General features: G+C 37.1%; 1 protein-coding gene across 2 annotated transcripts in view; it reads left to right on the plus strand.

Annotated features, from left to right (window-relative positions):
• Positions 1-22,825, plus strand: part of PRKCE (protein kinase C epsilon) — a 288,233-nt gene that overhangs the window by 88,421 nt on the left and 176,987 nt on the right. For both annotated transcript variants that reach the window (XM_071427699.1, XM_071427689.1), the window contains exon 2: positions 11,219-11,282. In XM_071427699.1, coding sequence (XP_071283800.1) covers positions 11,219-11,282 — 64 coding nt within the window. The remainder of the gene's footprint in view (positions 1-11,218; positions 11,283-22,825) is intronic.

Here is a 22,825-nt window from a genome sequence, read left to right on the forward strand (position 1 = left end):
GTTACAAGATGTTAGAAATACCATTTTCACTTAGAAAACAGCAATGATCTTTCTGTTTAGATATTGAACTGAGACTTGAGAGGTACATTCAGCTCCCACATCCTTATTTAAACCTGCCCTGGGGCTCCTGCATGTGCTCAGTGTAGCAAAGGATGAACTCACCTGCACAGCAGCCAGTTTGTGCAATTCCTGCTTGCACTTGTGTGTGCCACAGAGTGTGAGGGCAAAATGAAGGCTTTCATTCTAAGCTAAACAAGCATTTAGGAAGATACTAAAAAAAAATAAAAAAGAGCAAAGATAGTTTTGCAAGAAGCTTGTATTTTATTTTCTTTAATTCTGTTTTCTGCTTTCAAATTTCTGTAGAACTTGATCAAAGTCTCTGAATCAATGCAATTCTTGACAGGCTGTAAGTAGGAGAGATGCTTTTGTTTAAATGCTTGATGCCAATTCTGTATAACATTGTGGTTTGTATATCATGAGGTGTTTGTTTATTATAATGTCAGTGTTTGTTGTAAAGAAGCTCAAGCTCCAGATACATATGTGAAAGGACATAGAGAATATTTGTGTAGAACATACCTTTTCCTTCCATCTTCATAACCCAGCAGAAGAATGTTCATTTGTAATTTTTTTAACCTTGTGTATTTATGCTTACATCTTTGTGTTTGGCGGAGGATTTTTTTTGTAACTCGGAAACAAATATTTTCATTATGTTTTTGCAATCTCCTTTTCTTTCTAACCCAAATTTAGATAATTCTATAAGGTAACTATTCCCTCTTTGCTTTTCAGTTTCTTTCCTGAAAATAGAGATGTATCTGTAGTGAACCTGAATGGGAAAGTAGGAGACACATTTTTTAAAATTGCATTTAAGTGACTAAAATTATCAATTGCAAGGATAACTGAACAGAGACATTTTATGTTAACAAATGACCAGCTTTCAACTCCCTGGATGAATAATAAAACCTTTTAAGTCAGTCAGCATGGTTTTGTTGTCTTGATCAAAAAACTGTTTTAAACCTCTTTATTACTTTTTAAAAGCTTACCCCTTATGTTTGGGATAAAGCTGTGTCTTCTGACATAGCAGAACAGCTGAGACAGTAACAAGAAGCATTCTCAGATTTAAGCAGGAGGTTTAAAGAGGTTAATATTTTCAAAAGAAAACTGTGAGAATAATTTTAGCTTAGCTTTGTTCTTGAAATATTATTTTACTTCCTTTTGTTTCCTCATGACAACTTCATGCTGCTTCTGAGCTGTGTATATATTTTTTGTCTCTGTATGTTCCTGTGTCTCCTTCCCTACATCCTCTTTTCTTCTCATTCACGTGTAGTTTTTAACTGAAGACGTTTCAAACCCTGCATTATTTTATCTCTGCAGCTTTCTTTAGTTCTGCACTCTTGAGGTAGTTCTTTGTTTCTTGCCTAGTGGTGCTCCACGGAGCTGCCCCATTAGGCACTGCCTCGGAGCAGTTTGACCATCTGGGTGGGTTAAAGAGTCCAGCCCTGTGACCTTCTTCTTTGGCTTTGGGTGCCAAGGTGAGACTTGAAACAAAAAAATCAAGTCAATCACTGTGTGTGGTGACACAGTGCTGACAAGTTGATCACCAGCCAATTTCATGAAAGGTACACTAAGGTAAACTGCAAAGGAGGTCAGGGATTTTGTCATGTTAAATGTCCAGTTTTGCACAGATAGAGGAGGAGTTTGGATACTGGGGAATTTTCAGGAAAGTCTTTATAGCTTTTAGAAGCATTTTTTAAAAATAAGATATTTCTCATTTTCTGGGAATTTGAGGGAAAGAACTTAGTCTCCTTCATAGGCAGTTTCTGAGATCATAGGCACCTCTGGGCACACCCCTAGAGCTGTCCTAATTGCATATTCTGTAGTTTCAGCCACTTTAGTTGAGGATTGTGGCAAGAGGGAATCTCATTCATATCTATATCAACTTGGCAAGAGAGAGGAGTTTTATTTCTCTCTGCTGATGCACTCTGGCTTGCAGCTGATGCTGGTGCTGCACATCAACAAGCTACTTAAAAGTTCCAGCAAGTGTCACTGAAGTACAGTTTGTCCATTTGCAGTATATTGATTCAAGCTGTTTACTTCCTAATGGAGGATTAATTTCTGTTGTGAATGCCAATGGAGAGCACATTTAATGTGCTTGCCTTCCAGATAAGAAAGGCCTTTCTCCTTTCTTCCCAGGGAGCTGAACTGAATTCTCACCCATAAACAGCAGTGGTTGTTTTAATGTTCTGGGGTTTTTAATTGAAACAAAACCTAGATGTGAGTTTTGTTGCTAGCTGAAACCAAGCCAGCACAGCTCTACTTACAAGTGAGCCGGAGCTAGAGCTGAAGTGGATTCAACTCCCTGCTGCATTCTTGGCTCATTGAAGACTGTAAGTTCATTTGGACTTCTGTCAAAAGTTCCTGACAGGTATTGCACAGTAGTGTTTGAGAGGCTGGAAATGTGAACCTCTTGTGGAAAGGGTCTGAGAAGTGAATACTGAAGTGTCTGCCTAGTTTGGGCTGAGGTTTCATGTAATCTCTATTTTCTAATATCTGGGAAGATCTTTGCTCTAAGGCAGATGAAAGCTTTACTCAAACCAGGTGTCATCAATGTTCCTAAACTTTGAGTTTGAAGCACAGTTGATTCATAGGCAAGCTCCAGAGTTGCCTAATTTTGTGGGTTTTCGGGGTTTTATTTTGGTTGTGGTGGGTTTTTTTGGTTGTTTGTTTGGATTTTTTGGGTGTTGTTGGGGTGGTTTTATTTTTTTGGTTTGGTTTGGTTTTTGTTTTTTATTTAATTTGGTTTTGGTTTTTCGGTTTTTTCTCTTACAGAGGATTAGAATAGGAATAACAAGAGAAAAACTGAAGGGCAACTTATCATCTAATATCCCCATTTCCTAGGACTACTTATATCCTGTCCTTGAAGATTATTTTATCTTGTTTAGGAAGAATTTTAATTTATACCTAATACACAAAAAATGAATATGTTACACTAAATTCTTGGATCTTCCAGCTGTTAATTTTCCTGATTTGAGATCTGAAAATCAGCACAGTTATTTCCTTTATTCTTTGTACAGAAATGCTATGTGGATATTGCCTACTGTATAAGTACCTTGAGTTCCCAGAATATATGTGGCAGGAGAGTGCAAGAAAGGAGTGTTTCAACAATAAAGAGAAGAAATATATCTTTACAGGAAATATGTAATGTTGCTTTCGTATCTGTAAGTCTTCAGGCAGAAATTCTTGCTTAAAGGACATAAGGAACTGTGGGAATTACTTAAGGAATTAAGGAAAAAAGTATGCAGTCCACCAAAACAATTTTATGTGGCCAGGACAAATTGCCAGTCAATCCATGTACTTACTTTTATACAGACACATATTTCATGATGGTTGTGCAAAGCGTTGGAAAGTTGTCTACTCAGAGGAACTATTATTGTAATTTAGGAGAAACTCCAAATATCTGGTTAAAGTAATTTTTGAAAAACTCCAAATACCATCATGTTTAGGTGATTCCTGAGACTGAACAAATGTACCACCTATGAGTTTGGCTTTGGCATATGAGCAAGTGGTTGTCTGAAATTGTACTGTGGTAAGATAATTTGATAGCTTTTATCAGTTTTTACCATGTAGTAATTGGCTAACCACTGTGTGCTGGCAGCCCTGACACCCTGCTCTGTGTTTTATTGCTGGGTGTAAGGTAACTTCCCTTCTGGTTGCAGTTCTGTAGCATGACTTTAAAAAATGCCCCTAAGCCAAGACAACGAGCATGTTTTAAATACTTTGTGACAGTTAATTATTTCCCTGTGGTTTGGAGAGTGCCACTGCACTAGTGCATTAAGAAATACATTTTGAAAAGCGTTGTGATGAAATTAGAGGTCAGATCTTGCCACACAATGCAATTCCCCCCACACAATGCAATTCCCTTATTCTTAAATCAAATAACCATCTGTTTGGGAAAGTGGTTTTGCTCTGAAGAGTTTCTTTTCTTTCTTGAAATACATTTAGCAGATGTTTCAAGAGAATGGCTTTATGCAGGCTTTTGTTCAGTAGGTGGTTTGTCTGTCTGTTCACTCAAAAAGTCTAGTTGGGCGTTGCTCAGCCAAACCTAACTTGCACACATTATACCTCACGTTTCTCTGGGCTTGTGTAGGTTCTTTGTATATTATCCTTCTTACCATTGCTAAAATAATGCCACCTCCATTTCTAGTGTAGATACAGTTTTAGTACAGTGAAAAAAATACTACATAACCTTGGCTTATTCCCCTGTCTTCATAAGGCTTAATAATGGAATACATTTACATCATCAGAGTAACTGTACTGGGTTAATTAAAGCAACAAGTAGCATACATTTGTGTCTGGGACACTCATGCTAGTGAGTTTCCATTGACCTGTTCACATGCAGGTCATGATATTCCATATCATGGAATAGTTAGTCTAGGCAGCCTCTTAAGGTCATTGACTTGTTTTTCTGCTCCTGAAAATATTTCTCTCTCATTGATTTATTTCCCTTCATCATGCATTTTGATTGTAGGTCTTTAGAAACCCTAACCAGTTTGCCATATAACTCTTAAATACTGGAATAAAAGGTAATACCTTGTACATACTCTCTGCCTTCTGAAGCTTTCAAAGAAGTAAAGACAGTCTTTTCCTTGCTTCTGATCATGGAGTCAGACACTTGGTTTCATGCAGTGACCCTGCTGTGGTCATGCTGCTCGATGGCTTTGCAGTCATTTGTACTGCTCTGCTGTCTGTTCCATGTACATAGAACCAATTGTCCAGGTTCACTTTCTGGGTTCTACAAGAAAATGAGCCCTGAAGACCCTAGGCTCAGCACTGTGGTCTGTAAACATTGTTGGTCCTTCTAATGCATAAAAATGAGTATGTTACTTCTGACAGTGCAGGTGTGCCTGTGCTCAAACACACGTGCATGCATCGCTGTGTGTTCAAAAATGCTTCTTCTTTGGAGTCTGGGAGGCCTTAGGCACAACAGATCATGAAAGACCAAGACCATATCACATGTGATTCAGGACACCACAACTGAGCATCACTATATGCTTTATTAAGTAATGGAAGGATTCTTGTTTTAGAATTGGTTTCTGAATACTGTGGATTGTTTCAGCTGAATCTTGTTTCTCCCTGGCTGCTGCTGTTCGGTATTATGTCAGTGCATGTGTCTGGCACTGAAAAGTGTTTGATGTTTTCTGTAGGTCATGCAAGATGTTTGATGTTTCTTTGTTGACTTTTGAGTATGAGTAAATAATTGATAGAATCCCCTGTGGCCAGAATTTCTGAACCTTTATGTATATCATTGTGGTCAATTACAATGCGTCAAGCTGTGTTAGGTTTCTCTCTAATTATAATAATCAAATATGTAATGTTCATAATGAAAGGCAGATTTGTGAACATTGTAACAGTGCACTGGCTCCAAATTTTCCTGCTGCCTTTGCCAGAAGAGCAAGGGGCTGGTGGGGTGAAAAACATCATGGAGGTACATGGAAATTCTAAGGAAGTTTTCTCAGTATGTTTTCTGGGTAATTTCTTTTGAAAGTAAAGTTTACTCATGTAATTAATGATGTAATGTGTAAAATTCTTAATTTTCAGATAGTATTAATAAATAACATTTGCTCAGCTATTTTGCTGACCTTATGGAGCTTATTGCAAACCTATTTATTTCAGATGAGCTTGATAGGGATTCAGGTATAAATGCTGGGACAAGTTTGCAAGTTTAATCATACATCTGGCTGCTCCTTTGGTCAAGATTTTGCTTCCATTACAATAATCATGGTGAGTTTGAAAGGTTTTTAATTATTTGGGCTGCAGTCATTTTGGCTATATTGAAAAGTATCACTGTTAAGGTTTTATTTTCTATTAAATAAGTTAAAATAGGTACTCCATTAGGTATTTAAATTGAATCACAAAAATTCTGTGGCTAAAGAGCAAAAGACCAGCACAGACTTTCCAGTCATTTTCTATTAGATTATAACCGTTCTGATTTTCGTATGCATTTTCATGGAAATAATATTTACCAAAATTGGCATCTAAAAAGAACAGACAGAGGAACCAGCCCCCTTCAGCCTTTGCAGCTATCAGCACTTTAAGCACAATCTCTTTCCTTCTTTCAGAGAAGTTGTGTGTTCAACAAGAAACTTTGTTATGCTACACTCAGGAAGGGTTAAACCATACTGACTTCCCAGGTCTGACATGAATCAAATAACCATCTGCAGTGACAGATCATGTGCTTGGAGGTTTATGCTTTAAGCTACCCAAATATCAGATAATCCTAGAACATCACAAGAAGAGGTGCAAAGCAGGTTTTATGATTTAATTCTTTCTGTGGCTTATACAGTCCATTTAGGTTTATACTGTTGCCAAAATCCTCAACAGCTTTAGGTTTGAAGGGGTTTTGCTGTGTTTCCTATACTGTCTAGCTAAGGGAGATCAGAGTAAAACTTACTCAACCTTTCTGCTTCTAGGAATTTCAAATTTTGCATTTGTCCACTCATTTTTTATTTCAGATCTGGATTTATTTCAATGACTGTCCTTAAATTTCTCTTGAGATAAGTTGGCTTTTAAATGAGTACAGCGCACTAAATCTCAGGTGACATCCTTGTGTTGGAACATAGGTGGCTGGTGGACTCTGTTGTGATCAAAGGAAACCCTGTGGCGCTGAGCCAATCAAGACAGTGGTTTGTCATTTGCTTACAACAGGTCTCAGTTTGTACCATAGAGCATGCAAAATCTGTGCTGATGCTGTCAAATGGAATGGAAAGAACAGCCCCAAATGCTGATGGAATTATTCAGGCTGTACATAAAATCTTATTCATATTCAAATATGAAGCATCAGTGCAATGCAAGTAATTCCATAGCATATTCTAATCTTCCTCATCCTTTTAAGATTAGAGAGAGTGTTTGGTTTCTTTAGAAAATCTTGATCTAAGAGAATTCTCTCCAAGTTTTATGTTTTTAGGGATGGGAAATAATGTCTTACACCTGAGAGGAAGAGAATGGTGAACTTCTAGCTGAGTTTAGGGCTCAGTTTTTCAGAACACTAAGGAGTTAAAAACTTGCAAAAGTCAAACCTCGAGGAAAAGCTGGGCCATTTTCACAATCTTTTGCATAGTTTGATTAAATTTTGCATTACTCCAGGTTACGGACGATTTTTATGATCCATTGAAAGTGCTGCAGAGAAATATTTCGGCATACTTTGTTTAGTATTGCTTTTACTGATGAGTATTATTTGAATGAAAAAGAAAAGATCTTACATCCTAGATATGTACCCATTAAGGCTGTCTAAAAAAAGAGGGGGGGAAAAAAGTTCTTGGTAGTGTTTGATATTGCTGGAAGACAGGATTGCTGGACAAAGTGAAGCCTAACTGAGGAATAGGAGGAATGGTCCAGTGGGCAGTCTGGGCCTCCAGAGACCAGAGTTCAGCTCTTATTTAAGCATAGGCTTCTTGTATTACTTGCCAGAAAGTCATTTAGTCTAGCTTGTGCCTTTGGGAGTATCCCATTTTGCATATGGGGAACTGTCTCAGAAGGGTGTTGAAAATAAAATCCATTAATGACTGTGAAACTATATAAATGCCTTCAATATGCTGAAGCTTGGCCTTGGTTTCAACATGGGTTTTTTCCTCTGAAAGTATGTCTGGTTTTATGGATGGTTGCCTTTTGTTCCCTGAAACAGGCTACTAATAGGTTTTATTCAGGCCTGGAGTTTTTGATTATCTGTGCTGCTTTCCAGCAATGATTGTACTCATCTCAGTATGCTGCCACAGTTGTTATTTGAGCAATCTAGAAGTTGCTTAAATTACCTTTTTAATTAATGTTACTTGTGCATGCTAAAACTGTATTTCAGCCAAAGTCACAGCAATAGCATGGGTCAGTAAGAGGGTAAAATGTTTTGGTGATCAAAGATTTTGCTCAGTCTCAGTTAAATCTTTTGCTGCATGTGGCAAATGTGATGTATGTGTGCAAGGCACATATTTTGCAATGTGTTTTGCTTACAGCAAAGCTGCTCTTGTATCAGCTCCTCTGTCCCATCCCTAGTTTGCATCTTGCCTTGTTCCCTGTTTCCTTTTGAACAGTAATGTCTTTTTTAGATGTCTCCTCATAAGTTCTCTCTGCACGTATAAAAGCTAGGCTGCATTCAGAGAGAAGTATTTTTAGTCAAAGAGAAGGGTCAGAATCAGAATTGCTGTGATCAGACTATTTCCATTGCTTTCAAGGATGCCTGTTCTATTCAGCTGAATTTGGCCAGTCCTCCTGTTTCTGGTTACATGTGTCTAAGGGCATTTCACATGTGATGGCTTTCATGGCATTCAGTGAAAAATGCATGGGAACTTTAGATTTTGCTGTATGCATCTTTCGGTACTTATTTATAAAATGACATTGCAGAATCTAAGCCCAGCTTAATGCACAGATTGAAAAGAAAAAGCATGCATATTCTAGTAGTCTATTTTGAAGGTATTTAGGCCGTTATGTTTCTAGGCATTAAATTAGACATTTTTAATGAATAATTAAGATTAAATCAGTCCTTTTTTCCTCTGTTTGGCTTGATACATGAAAGACCTGAGAAGAAGAGCAGGGTTCCTGTAAGTCTAGGGGATTCTGCTTTTGTTGGGGTGTTCATTTCATATGTAGGGTCAGCTGAGCTCCTGGCTTCTGGCAAAAGTACTACTTCATATGACTGATAAGACTGTCAGTGTCACTGAAATGAAATGTGGGTATTTCATAAATCTGAAAATAAGAGTATGTCCATTTCTTTCTTACTGGCATTTGAACATATGAAGACTGAAACATGCTTTCTTTGTAAAAGACTTTCTTTTATAAATAGTTCATTTTTCTTAGAGCATCAGCAAAATTTCCAATTCAAAATCACTAAGCATCATTTCTAATAAAATGTAAATTGAAACAGTCCACTTGCTGGGTAATGGAAACTTGGTTCCAGGCCTCCAGTCTTTTTCCTGAGTTGCTTCCAATGCTGTTTGTAATTAAAGGGGCAGAACATAGATTTTGTGATGGTGGTCAGTAACTTGTCCAGATGCCTGATTCTTCTGCAGGGATGATGTTGGGGTTTATGTGTGTGCGTGCACTCTGGGATATGAACTGCATAAAGTATTTTACTGAAAGCTTAACCAAACAGTGTATAGTGCTGATACAAACAGAGCATTAGACGTGTCTGTCTTTAATACAGCCATCTGTTGAGTGCTATAGCAGTTTTTCAAAAGCTTCCCTCAGCATAGACATCAAAGTCTATTCATGCACCTGTGCTTCTGATCTTCTAATATTTTTCTTATTTAAAACTGGCAAAGGGAGAGAAGCAGTATTTCAAGATCAGCAGCTTTATTTAAACCAAAACACAAAAAGCCAAATACTCCCCAAAAACTCCCTCACAAAACTCATGCTGCCAATTCAGGAATTGTTAAAAATGTCTTTTTTGGATATTCAATACTATTATTTATAAAAAACCAGACACCCATGCTTTCATTTTACTCTCCCTTGAGCAACCCCTGGCCTTGCTAGCATTCTTTCCTGCCTGGTGTATTTACAATACAGCTGCTGAGATCATTTGCTTGATCCATTGGTCCGATGACATCAGCAGGACCTGTGAACTCTTCTCCAAGCCCTCTCTTGGAGAACAATGCTCAGTGGAGGAGGAGCTTGCATCATGTCCCCTCATTTACTCACTCTTTTCCCAGCCCAGTGGTCAAAGAAGGAGTCAGAGCCCTTTGTTTCTCGGTCTCGAGGTTGTTTATTGTATCTTATCTATAAAATTTTTTCTCCTGTGCAGCCAAAGTCCTCTTAGCAGGACAGTCAGAGGCACTCTCCCCGTCCCCGGGCAGTGTTATCTTTTTATACTAAAAACTACATATACAATATTTACAATTACTTTCCAATACCTATCACCTATGTTAGACAGTGAGCTTCTACTCTAAACCAATCTAAAAGTGCCAACAGCAGAAGATGGAGGCCAAGAAGAAGGAGAAAGGCTGGACATGCCCAGATTCCTCCATCTTGCCCCCTGAACCCCCATTCTAAAAACCCAAAAAAATCTATTTTTTCACCCTGTGATAAATTCACTATCATTATACTTAAACTTTCGTGGCTTGTAATTCTTCATGTAAAGGTTGGTAATTGTTTTTTTCAAGGGCTAAATCAAAGGCACAGGGCTCTGAGCCCCCCGGGCAGGGGCTTGAGCCCTCCAGGGCAGCCAGAGGAATTTCCTGGGTTCCAACACTGGGACACAAGGTCCCTTGCAATCTTACCTGTGTGGTTTTCCTACTAAAACAGATTAAAAATACAGTATTTACATACAGAACATCACATCACTTAGGCTCTGAAATCATGTGACAGTAACTGCTATGCTACAGCAGAAGCTACTGATTACATAATGTTTTAGTTACAGTTTTAGTTTTCAGAGATGTGAGGCAGCAAAAATAGTTTTTAATTTGTTGTGTACCATCAAGATACTCAAATCCAGCAATATTTAGATTTGCTGATGAAACTTGTGATGAAATACAGGAAGATCTGTAATAAGCTCTTCATTGTGATGCCTGAACCGGAGCTTATTCTCATAGCCTGTGATATCTTGGAAGTACAGCATCTTGATACTGAGCACCTGTATTTCATGCTGAGTGAAAGTGATCTCCTCATGGGTAAAGACTCCTTAAAATCCGCCAGAATGGTGCAGAAATAAACAAATTTTGTGTTTCAGAAAAAGAGGATAAAGCATGTATTTCTTTCTCCCAGTGGGGACACAAAAGGGGTATTGTAAACACGTGTTAACCGGCTGTATGAGCTCTGTGTGTTCATTTCCCCTGTTCTGTGACCAGAGCTCATCTGTCTTGCTGTCCCAGTGTTGTTTTCCACATTTGTATATCTGGGCTCAGTATAAATAACAGTAAAAAAGTTGCTCAATTGTGGCACTTTTTGACTTTCTTGAAAATAGTGGTGCAAATGTATGTCAGAACAGTACATTAAATATTTGAAATGTGAAATTCACTGAGCTCAAACTTTCCAAGCGTGCACACTTCTTTTTTTTTCCAGTGAGGTTGCAGGGTTCTCAACACCTCTTTGCAAAAGGAGGGTCTGTTGGTGCAGGATGTGTTCTGCCTACACCTTGACTTTGAGAGGTTTGGAAACTTCTTGTTTCCTGCATGTGCAGTCCCTTGCTTTGGGAGGCATTCTAAGTTTGATTTTTTTCTTTTTCTCTTCTTGATTACAGATTGACTTGGAGCCAGAAGGGAGAGTGTATGTCATCATAGACCTTTCAGGATCATCAGGTGAAGGTAGGGACTTTCAATATTTTATCTTACTCTTTCATGAATGGAATCTCCAAGGGTCTCTGCAATGAAAGTATTAGAAGAGGTGTGTGCTGATACCCTCAAATCTGTATTAGCTCAAGTTAAAATGAACACATTTTGAGTCAATAAGCAAATTGCACTTCATCTTACCCTGTTAATGACTGGTGGTAACAATACCAGCTAAAATGACCATAATGAAATAAAATGATCACATTTAGTAGTACTAATTTCCAGAAGAATCTTCCAAATTCTTTAGTTTTTGAAAGAATACTAACCATTATGTAGGTAGAAAGGATAAGATGTCAAAACAGAGGGACAGGAGTTTATTTGCTTTTTAAATTATTCTAATATTTTGTATTTTTCCATTTCAAGTAAAGTAATGACCAGAATGTTGTCATTATATGAGATGTTTTCATTTTTATGGCACAACAGTTGCATGTTGGAAAATGACCCAAATATGGAAGAGAAATATTTATTACATTCTTAAAAAATTCTAAAAATAATTTTCTACTGCTTACTTTAAACAGAGTGAAGTGGTATATGGTAGGAATAAGAATTTATGAAGAAGCAAATCTGTGTGCCTTAGTCATGTACTTGGTGACAGCCTGATCTGCCAAAATGGCTAGATGATTGATTATCTTAAATTATGTTCAGCAATCAGCTTTGATCAGCTTCCCCCAGTAGCTCATGGAGTTCACTGAAATGAGGTTATCGTCAGTTCACAGTACATAAAGATTCACATGAACCTTGACAGGAGCTGAAACTAAAAATGCTATGAAATTAAATTATTTTGCCTGGCACAGTGGAGAAACGGTGGTAGAGCATGTTTATCTTTCTGTTCTTTGTAATGAATTGCTGCACTCTGACCAGCTACTAGCAGTACCTTGAAAAAACACATATTGCTATAAATCCTGAATTTTAAACTTTATCTTATAGCCTCTTTTTGTACCTACATAAAATGTGCTGTACCATTTTTTTCTTCCTGCATATTGAAGAAAATATCAATTAAATAATAATTTCCACATATATTTCTGACTGGCATGACAGTGATCATCTGAAATGGGGTTTAAGGCCTTGGTGTGACTCTGTCATAAGGCAGGTAGATGTTCTTCCAACCTTCCACTGATAGCTTATTGATACCCAGCTGAACCTGCTGTTACTGTTTCATCCCAAGATGCATTCAAGTGCGTCAGACTGTCAAAAGACAGGAAGAATGGTGTTATGTGGTTCTTCAAAAGTGCTTTAAAACTCTCTAACCTTTTACACAGGAAAGTAAAAAATGGCTATCCTAATGCCTCCTTTATTATGTGGTGCATCACCCTGTGACGCTTGAAAGGTACTTGGAAAGAAATGTGTGTCACTACAGTAGCATTGGAGGGGAACATGCAAATGGAAACAGGCCAGTGAAGGAGAACAGCTTATGAAATGCTTATGGCAAGCCCTCAGGAAGACCAAGAGCATTTAGTTGTAGGCACACAGTTTGTGGTAATTGGGACTGGGGCTGCAGTTCAGCCTCATCCCCCATGGGCTACAGCTGTGAGAAGCAGGTGAGCAGCATTGAAGGTGATGAGCCATGGAGTGCCCAGGGGCACTGGCCAACCACCAAAGGGAACAGAGGGCACACAGGTGCAATGCATGAACAGGAGGGGATAAAACATTGGGCTAAAGAGCAAGAAGAGCAGATGCTTGTAGCCTTCAGAAGTGGTGAGGTATTACTCTGTATGGGTTGAAGCATTATGATGTTGTGTGGTGATACTCTGTGTATTGTGACCATCTCAACTGCAACATATGCTGTGGCATTTAGTTGAGGTGAATTTGGTAAAAATTAGAGAAGTTGGTGCACTTACAAAATGCAATAGAACTTGTCTATTTTTGAGCTTTCCCATGCAATTAAATAACTGTATAGAAGTGTTGTGTAGAAGTACTGCAAAGTTCCCTTGGAGGGTTCCAGTTTTACTCACAAAGAAAAGTGGACTAGGTTTGTACAACTGTATGTAAACCATTTTTATAGTGTTGTTAGTGATACTGTGAAATCTTATTATTGAAATGTTTTATTAGGACTGTGGCCTAAATAATTTTGGATATTTAGCGTTGTTATTGAAGCACCTAGTTTAGCATAACAACTATGGGAATAATAACTTATGTAGTGAACGGAAACATCTAGACCACAAGGGAAGTAGCTTACTGTACATTTTTCAAAAATACCTCTTTCATTTTATGTACATATATGTGTAGGTAAAGATAATGAATCTGTGAGGTATTTTATGAATTTCAGTGTGCTAGTTCATTGTAGTTGATCCGTATTTCTTGAATATTAAAGAATATAAAGTGCATCACTTTTGAGTGACATGGGTTGGTTGAAATGATTGCTTCTCTTGACCATATTTCTGAACCAGGATCTTGTTTTTTGCAATCCAATTGTCACTGTGAGTAGCAAGAGTACATAGTATTCTTTTCATGATGCACAAATGGGTATCACTCTTTCACCTGAATTTTGGAGAGGGAAAATTGGCAAGTTATGAAAATAGAAATACTCATAGCAAAAATTTTAATTGAAGGAAGCAATCAAGTTGCATGTTTCTTGGAAAAATGTACTATATACTCGCCAACCACTCTTGTCTTGTAATGTTGTGTACTGAAAATTTGACTTGTTTCTCCAATGTTATATAAGCAGGTTTCTAGTTAGCAGCAGTCAGTAATGTAGCTTCAGTTATTTAGCACTTCTAAAAGCTTTTCCAGACAGATATCCAAGTTCTCTTTTGGTATAATTGGCTTAAGATTAGTTCAATCCGTTAATATGGACAAAGAGCATTGTTCTCTACTATACTGCCTCTAAAAGGCGGAAGTCCTAATTTTCCAAGCAAGCCTTTATGTGAGTAATTTGATATATAAATTGAAGGTAAGATTATGTTGCTACCATATACCTCTTAAAATTCAATTGCCACTTAGTCCCAGCTGTCAGATTGCTTATTCCTCTGCACTATTTGCATTTGTATGGTAAAACAATGAAAACAGTTCATTGTTATAAGCTGACTTCCTCAACAAAAGCACGTGATTCCTGTTCCTCCTCTCCCCCTTGTCTAAGCTGAATCATTCATGGACTTGTGTGGCTTAGGTGTGCAGAACAGATGGAAATCTGGCAGATTACAAAGGCAGGTAAGGAAAATTTCTGCCTTTCTCTAGGCAGAGGCAGACTTGTTGAGAGCCACCCTAGCATATCAATATCAGCATCTGGCCAATATTTTTACATGGAGCTAGAGAAAGAACAGTAGAGTTGCTGGCTGTGGTACTTGAAATTTCCAATGGATTGTTAAAATTTCAGAGAGTTTAGTTTTGTTCTGAAAAAATAATTTTCTAGAACTTGCTTCCATTCAGTTCTAATCTTAAAAGCAGAAAATTACTGGAAAACAAAAATGCTAAAGTCTGAGAAGTGGAAAGCAAGCTACATGAAAAGCCCTTACAGGAACAACAACAAACCCAAGAGGAGTGTTTTTATCATCACCTTTTTACACTAATCCTGTTTTGGAAACTCCTTATAGTTTCTGAATGTTTGTTTCTGCACTGATAGGGATGGTGAGTAAGTATTTATTTTAGCAATCTTCTGTAAATTCTGTAGTAGGAACTATCCAGCCCACATACTGAAAAGAAAATGCTAAATAAACTGTTTTTCACACAGAAGGTGATGTTCTCAAAAGTTAGGGTTTAAATTTTTCTGCTAAAACATGAAGGTTTCCATATTGTGCTTCCAAATCAGTCCTGAAAAATAATTTACCATTTTGGTGATGTTGACATAGAAAGAGGGTGAGAAAACAGCTCTTGAAGTAAGTCTTTTTAATTCTTCATTGGAAACTATGTAAGCAGTATTTCTGTAACACCTGTGAGTCACATCTTTACACTTCCTTTGCCAGAACTGATCTGCAGGGTTATTCACCTTCTGTAGGTTGACTTTATTTAAAAGGGGTCTGTGCATTAAGAGTAAATCTATATTTGTTTTCTGTGAATGGAAGCAGCTGTATCAGTGGAATGGAACCTTCCCAAATGTAGACATGCACTAAGGTGTCTGTTCACAGCCTGAAATAACTGCAACAATTACTCAGGAGCAGTTAACTGCAACAGTTAATCAATAAAGTTCTATTTAGAATTTTTAGATTATTTTAATAATTTGGTTGGGTTTCTTTAAGTCTTTTTAACTGCTTAAGCAGCTGCTTGCCCAGAACTTGAAGGGATATTTCAAAAACAAATCCCTTTGGTCAAGCAAGCAGATGTGGCTTCTCAGAACCTGACACACCAACAGTATGAGCTGGAATTGGGTACATAGATATGTACTGTGCCATATGCAAGCACATAGCATCTCTAAGCATTTCTGATGGCTTGCTTTTGAGAAACTGAATCAAAATGTGGGTGGCTGCAGTTGTTATTCTACCAGAATAGTTTGTCAGTCTTGCAAAGCATGTAATCACTCAAGTCTGCTGTTAAGTAAACATTTGGTGACCCCTTTATGTATGCTGTTATAAGAAAAACAAAGTTTATAGTGGGCTGGTGTTTGTAAAAAGGAATTAGCTTGGAAAAGATCCATTGTATTTATTCTCTTACTTTGCAAACTGGATCTTGTGGCTGCATAGGTTTTTAGTCTTGTATCTTGAACTTCTGCCTGGGCTGTGGAGAAGGATGTGTCTGTGTATCAGTCTGTCAGTGAACAGGAGGATCTGCAAGACTTGCTGCCTTATTCATTTCTGCAGTGCTGCTGTTTGTGCAAGGTCATATTGATTTTCTGTATTAATTCAGTGTTTCTGTATCGTGTGTACTATTTCTATACTGAAGTGCACTCACTAACTTTGTTATTGACGTGCTTTGGCAGTGTCTTTACATCTATTTTTTCATTCTTTTTCTTTTAGTTCTTCAGAGAGCTTTGTAAGCAAAGTTTTTGAATTATTTGAGAAATACTTAAGAGCTCTAGTGTAGCTGATTAAGATCCAAATGCAGGCTAAAGTTTAAAACTTAACTAATACAGTGATGCAATGATTTGACTTACAAACTGGAGTAACAGATGGCCCACAAATGGGTAACAGAGGTAAATTGCCTGAGGAATGATTAAAAACATTTTCAGCAAGTCAGTTTTACACATACTGAAAGACAGGTGCTGCTATATTTAACAGCTTGTGACCTGCCTGCTGCATTTGTCATTGAAGGTTTCTATTTTCTTTGAAATTACTGGTTTGTGTGGGATACAAACATAGACAGTTACTTGCAGTACTTTCTGCCAACTTAAGTATTAAGTTACTGTTTGAAATATGTCAATATTAAATCAACTGTGGGCCACTTCAGAATGACCTTGACATGTTAGGTTTTTGTTCTTAACTATATTTATTATAGGTAACATGTAATACAAATTTAAGAACTATTCAAAAATCATTTTCTATGTTCTACATCTAATCAATTGTAATGATTATTTATCATTGTTAGATGTTCCAATTTGCATTCTGGAGTTGTCCTTCTGTACAATCACAGATTGCCCATTTTTGAGTGGGCAGATGAATTGCAATAAAATACCACAGTTTCTAATACATCTTCAGATTCATCTGCTTGTAAGATACTAAAGTTGCCCAAGATGAAGAACATAAGGTGATATTTTACAATAAAGTTTGCTAGCTGAAGTCATGGTATTTTGTGAATGGAAAACATTTTGTTTACATTTATTATCAGGACTTTTTGGATTGAAATAGCCAAAAAAAAAGTCCTAAGAAGTCAGCACCAAGTTATGTATTTAACATGTAATTCAAAATATATGAATTTGTAGGTTTTCCAGTTCTTCTTAGCTCATTTATTTCAAGGCTCTCAGGTTTGCAAATATGGTTACTGTTGATTGGCATGTCAGGAGAGAATGTCTGCATGAAAAAAAGTATTAGTAGAAGCAGAGAATGATTCTTAATGCCATTTTTGTGTCCCATACTTGATAGATCTGTAACATAGATACAGCTTGTTAATCAAAATATCCAGAGGATTTGTTGCAGGCATTCAACTTCGGTAGAATTGATACAGCAAGAAAAATTGTATTTCTGTTCCATGTTGTAGCATCCTTTTGCAAAAACCTGTTCATAGAAAATATCCCACAGGATACAGACTTTCTCTACAATTCCTAATGTATCTCTTTGCCAGTGCTTTTCCTTGAAGTAGTTGTCATTGTCATTATTAATTATGCTTCTTGTGCTATAAGGGTTCAGTGAATGAGATCTTGTTGTGCCAGGCACTGTTTGAACAGAGAACAGTGGAAGGTGCTTCATGAGAAATCTCAAAGTCTGAATCAGGGAGTATTTTTTTCTTGGTTGTTTCAGGAATTTGTGTTAGTGGAGAGTAGTGGTTTCTTTCACTAATATCTTCTATTGCAAATGCAACTTTGACAGGCTGCTTGTTTGTCAGTTCCTTGTAGCCATCAGCTGCTGATCTTGGGGTGCTGAACAGGCAGTGAAAGAATTCTCAGGTTTGTTCAGAATTTATAGATGAAGAACCTTTTTTTTAATAACCCATCCACTTACAGTAAACACACAGAAAAAGAGTCACAGTCATTATAGATTCACTATTAAAAACCTTCTTCTCTCTTATTTTGCTCCCCAGAATTTGATTGAGCATTCAACTCACATACATTCTTACTCTTCTCTGTATGTTATGTTTGAGAAGAAGCTGAGTGTTGGAATGTCTTAGGCAGACCCCTAGGGAGTCTGGGGAGAGCCAGTGGTTTAGTCAGAGTATGGATCTCTCAGGGGGGACATAAGTAGCCTCTGTAGCTTTTCCAGAGGTGTAGGTGAAGCAGAAAGGATCTGCACAAAAAGATTGGTTGTGGCACTGGGGCAAGCAGTCTTCCAGTGGTACAATGTAAAGTGTCTGTGAAGTAAGGGTAATGTTTGGGAAGCTATTTACTAAGACTCAGCAAGCCACCTGAACATTACATTTTTAGACTCAAGGCTGGGGCTTTTGCTGGGAGTTAAAATAATCAGAAACTATGTAAACAGGACAATGGTGAGCTGGCAGTGCTAACTGGGTGGTTTTTGTCTACAGTCACTTGACTCATGTAGGTTTGCAAGTTAGAGCTCTTCTACAAATGCAGCTTCCCTGGAAGTTCTTGGGAATATTCTGTGCTCAGGGACATACAGGGTTGGAAGTATCAATATTGTATAGCTTTTCTCTCTTCCTACTGTAAAGCAAAATATGCAGAAAAACCAGGCATGCGTTGGTTGCTCTTCTCTGTTCAGTCTCAGTAAGAAGGACTTCAACCCAAAGGTATTAGTTTTATTCATAGCTTGGATAAAGGTAGAGTGCTACACTGACTTTTTTGGCTTTCCTTCTGCTGGCTTCCCTGCTTTAAGAGAAAAACAACAAAAAACTTAACCACAATCTTCCTATTCAAAATTCTTTATGTAGTGTATCAACTGTGAACCTATTTCCTTTGAAGCTTTGGTTTTATGTAGACAGGGTTTGGGGAATTACTTTTTTTCCCCATTCAGGTTTTAATTTCTTCATTATCAGATCAGCACTCATTCAAACTATAACTGAGGGAAAGGTTAAAATCAAAGAAACAAAACAAACAAACTGATTTGCAAGTTTTCTCCTTCTGCTATGCCTTTATTTTCTTTTCTTAGGAGGGATAATGCAAAGCTGCTACTAATATGCTTTTTCTTTTGAGTCTTATTTGGTTTAAACCTAAAATACATCAGTACTGATGTGTGGATGCTTATTACAAAAATGAAATTATTTTTCAGGGTTTTTTCTCTTTTTGAAATTATTAATCTTTTATGACTTTTTTTTTTTACAACTATAAGAAATATTTAACCATCCAGATATTGAGTTCCTATGTTGTTTGGGTTTTTTTTAGTTTTTTAAGCCAACCAACCAATGAAATAAAAATCCACCAAAAAAACTTCCCAAGCATTGCATTCATACTAATATGGAGATAGGTAGGTTGCGTTATTCAGTCAAAGCAACTTTCTCATCTGAAATGAACCACTCCAAATAAATCTCTTATTTCCCCCAATCTGTTAGAATGTTAATGCCAGTAGATAAGTGCAATACCTGACTCTGGTGTGCATTTGCTTGTTGGTGCAGTAGGTGATGAATTTCTTCTGAGACAAAATTTCACCCGTTGATAGCACAAAGCATCTGAGAGTGGATATTTTTGTGTTGTTACCCAAGTGACAGTAACTGGAAAGCCTGAGGAGCTGTGAGCTAATAGTTTGAGTCCATGTTAAGTTTTTCACTCTTGCCAGTCGACACTGACTTGACAAATGGCATGGGCATTTATTTGGGAAAATGAACCTTGCAGGTTAACAGTTGAACCCCAAATTTCCTTTTAAAGGTATCTGTGCACACACAAATCAGCACTTGGTGACAGTTCAGTCTGTTAGTGCATGAGCCTTTTAAACTGCGCTGCGCAGTGTAGAGCTTCTCCAAAGGGTGCTTGTATAAATTTAACTTTGTGTGGCAAATGCCTTCATAAGGAACATCTCTCCATGGATTTATAGCCATCCCTTGGATTGTATCCAGTTAGCTGATTGAACATCTGGTAAGCATTGTGTGTTTGTACTAAGCCCTTACTGTATAAAGCTGGCTCGAGCTTTTCAGGCAAAGATCAGTGACCTTTCCTTGGCAGACTTTTAGCCACTTGCCAAAATAAATGCTTTGCAGGGAGCAAGACACAGATAGAAAATTCGGTTTAAAGGCACCATCATATTATACTGGAAGAGTTTGTACTTGCTTAAGGAAAACTGTGTTATGCTGAAAAAGGATTGAAACTCATATACATACCATGTTCCCAACTGCTGCCGCTCTCTTTTCCATTTATGTAGTAAAAGCTCTGATTTCCATATGTTCGGGTTTTTTTTTGTTTTATTTTTTTTTTAACAAAATCATACAGGGCCTTTGGAATAGGAATGTTTAATTTTATAACAGCCTATGCCTAGTTTTTTTTGAAGAAAATGGGAGAAATGTATCACACTGAAAGCTATAGTGGTGTTTTCATACATAAGTGAAACATCAACTAGTAGCAAGTTTTGAAACAGAAATATATTTTTTGAAATCTGTGTGTGGCTAGTTCTTCATAAAGAAGACACAACATGGGTGAGTCCAATGCTCACTGCATACCACAAGGTGATGTGGGAAATGTGTATGATATTAGAATTTTGGGTTATTTTTTTGTTGTTGTTGTACTTCATGAAATACATAACCTCTATTCTTATGATTTGTTAGTGTTTTGCTCTACACTTTTGCTGGTTCAGTAATATGCTCTAAATAGATCTTTTCCCTCTTCACCCTTGTTTCCCACCAATAGTGAAACCTGTTTATTGTTAGGGTAATTGAGGCAAAAGGTCTTGATGTAATCTATTCTGATTGATTAATCAGTCGGGGTGGATAAATAAGGAAATACACGCATTAAAGACAGGTCTGGCCATGTTCCTGGCTATTCCATGCATCAGTTGGATTATGAAAACTTACTTGTTCTGTGAGTATCATCAACCAAATGTCTACTGCCTTGAACATAGCCTGAAAATCTACTACTGTTTTTAAAATATAAATTTTAGTCATATAAACAGCTGGAGTGTCAAAAATCTGTATTCTTTAAGTATAGTCTTGAAAGGTTAAACTACATGAGGATTTTCATGAATGGTCTGTACCTGTGGTGGGAAAAATTTGTTTTGCCTCTGTAAAAGGCAGTCTCTGGAATTAAAAATGACTGTGTAAACCTTGCATCACTTGCAAGTTAGAGTTTTTAAAAGGAAGTTGCAAAGTCCAAAAAGGAAGATTAAGTCCTTTCAATATTTCTCTGAATTTTTAGACAGGCTATACTAAGGGGAGTACAGGAAGCTGAGATACTCTTAGCCCTGCCTGCTACTTTGTCTTTTTTTTTTATTATATTTAGTTTGCTTTCATTATTTCTGCCATATGTCTTCTATGTATTGATCAAAAAGGTTAATTATATATTATAGATGTCAGGAATAATGTAAAATATAGATTTTAATGTGTACTAACAGCTTTTAGCAAACAAACTGCCAGATACTTTAGACTTACAGTTACTGCATGCTGTGTAGATTCCTGAATTCTTGTATAGTAAGGATGAGGTATATTTTTAAGAAATTTATGCTTCTGTAACATCTACACACATGCACACACTAAGCTTAAGCATTGATAAATGGTCAAATAATATCAGCATCTAGGTCAAAATACACAGCCTGAATAAATTTAATAACTTCAGTTTGCACCAACAGGGCTTTGTCCTCCAAGACAGAGGAGATTTTTAAAAAATCATATTTATATTACAGTATTGTAAAGGAGAAATACTGAGAAATACTCCTTTTTTACTTCTGTTATAATTCCCAGATCAGTACCTGGAAGCTGGATCTTTCCAGTGAATTTTGAAGCATGTCTTTTCCTTCTTTATTAGACTCGGTGTTTTCAAAAAATCTTCATTACAGCATTTTTTAACTTCACCATGGAAGTCTGCTGTGCTGTGAATGGGGCTATTTAAAGGAAACATCTTCCATTGCAATTCATGAACATTCTGTAGTAGATGAAAGTGACCCAGGGTATTCATTCACCTCTGCCTAAATACTGGAAGCAGCTGTACTTCTCCTTTTCAGAGAAATGGAATTGTTTATGTTTGCACAGCAGTACTGTAAGGCAAGAAAGGAAGAAAGAACTTATTTTCCCTTTTAGACTTCAGAAAAATGAAACTGTGTGAATGTAAAACTTTGGTCAGGGTTCTTCAAATCCTAGATATAATAGGTGTAATATTTAACTATAGTGTGACAAAGACCTGAAACCATCCCTTGTTCTGTTTGAAAGAGTGCCCATCTAACAGTCCATTTCTCCTGGTAATCCTGTGTCAGGACTTTGTTTGGAGCTTGGTGAAAATCAGTTTATCTCCTGTGGAACTATTTTCTCATCTAAAGAGGGCTCTGTAAGCAGAGGTCAGAATTTTAGGATCAGGTTTGATGCTTTGCCTCAGGGAGTGAGTTCTTAGTTTTACAAAAATAGTCCTTTGCATTTCAGCTGACTAAGTAAACCAGCAGAGCACAGCCACGTGTTCATTTAGTATTATATTTAATATTATATTCAGAAGCAGAGTTCACAAATATTTCAGTGCTTTGTAAATGTCAGCACGAGAATCACACATCATACCTGCTAAACAGAGAAAAAAGAGGAATAAAAAGGTTTCATTGGCTGCAAACGCAGGGAGTAAAATTTAAATAATGGGGGGATTTATTTTAATTTTTCAACTACAACTTGAATTTCAATATCTGGTTGACTTTGGTTTTAGAACAGTTTGTGGACTAAACACGTTTTTGTTTAGTTTTAAATGCTATAAAGTGTTTCTGAAGAAACGTAGAGTTAAAGTTTATAAAGAATTCCAAGAATTTTTTCCTATAATTCATTTGTACGCACTCCACAGTTGTAGCAGATTTTGCGAATATCCACAATGGCAGATGTTTGTTTTAGAGCATGTAGTTTTTGTGTACTCAGAGTTTTTGGAGTGAACAGAA

This window comes from Agelaius tricolor, unplaced genomic scaffold (assembly GCF_023055355.1).
Source record: "Agelaius tricolor isolate 1412-34295 unplaced genomic scaffold, bAgeTri1.0.p SCAF_1, whole genome shotgun sequence".
In the NCBI taxonomy this organism is placed as follows: Eukaryota; Metazoa; Chordata; class Aves; order Passeriformes; family Icteridae; genus Agelaius; species Agelaius tricolor.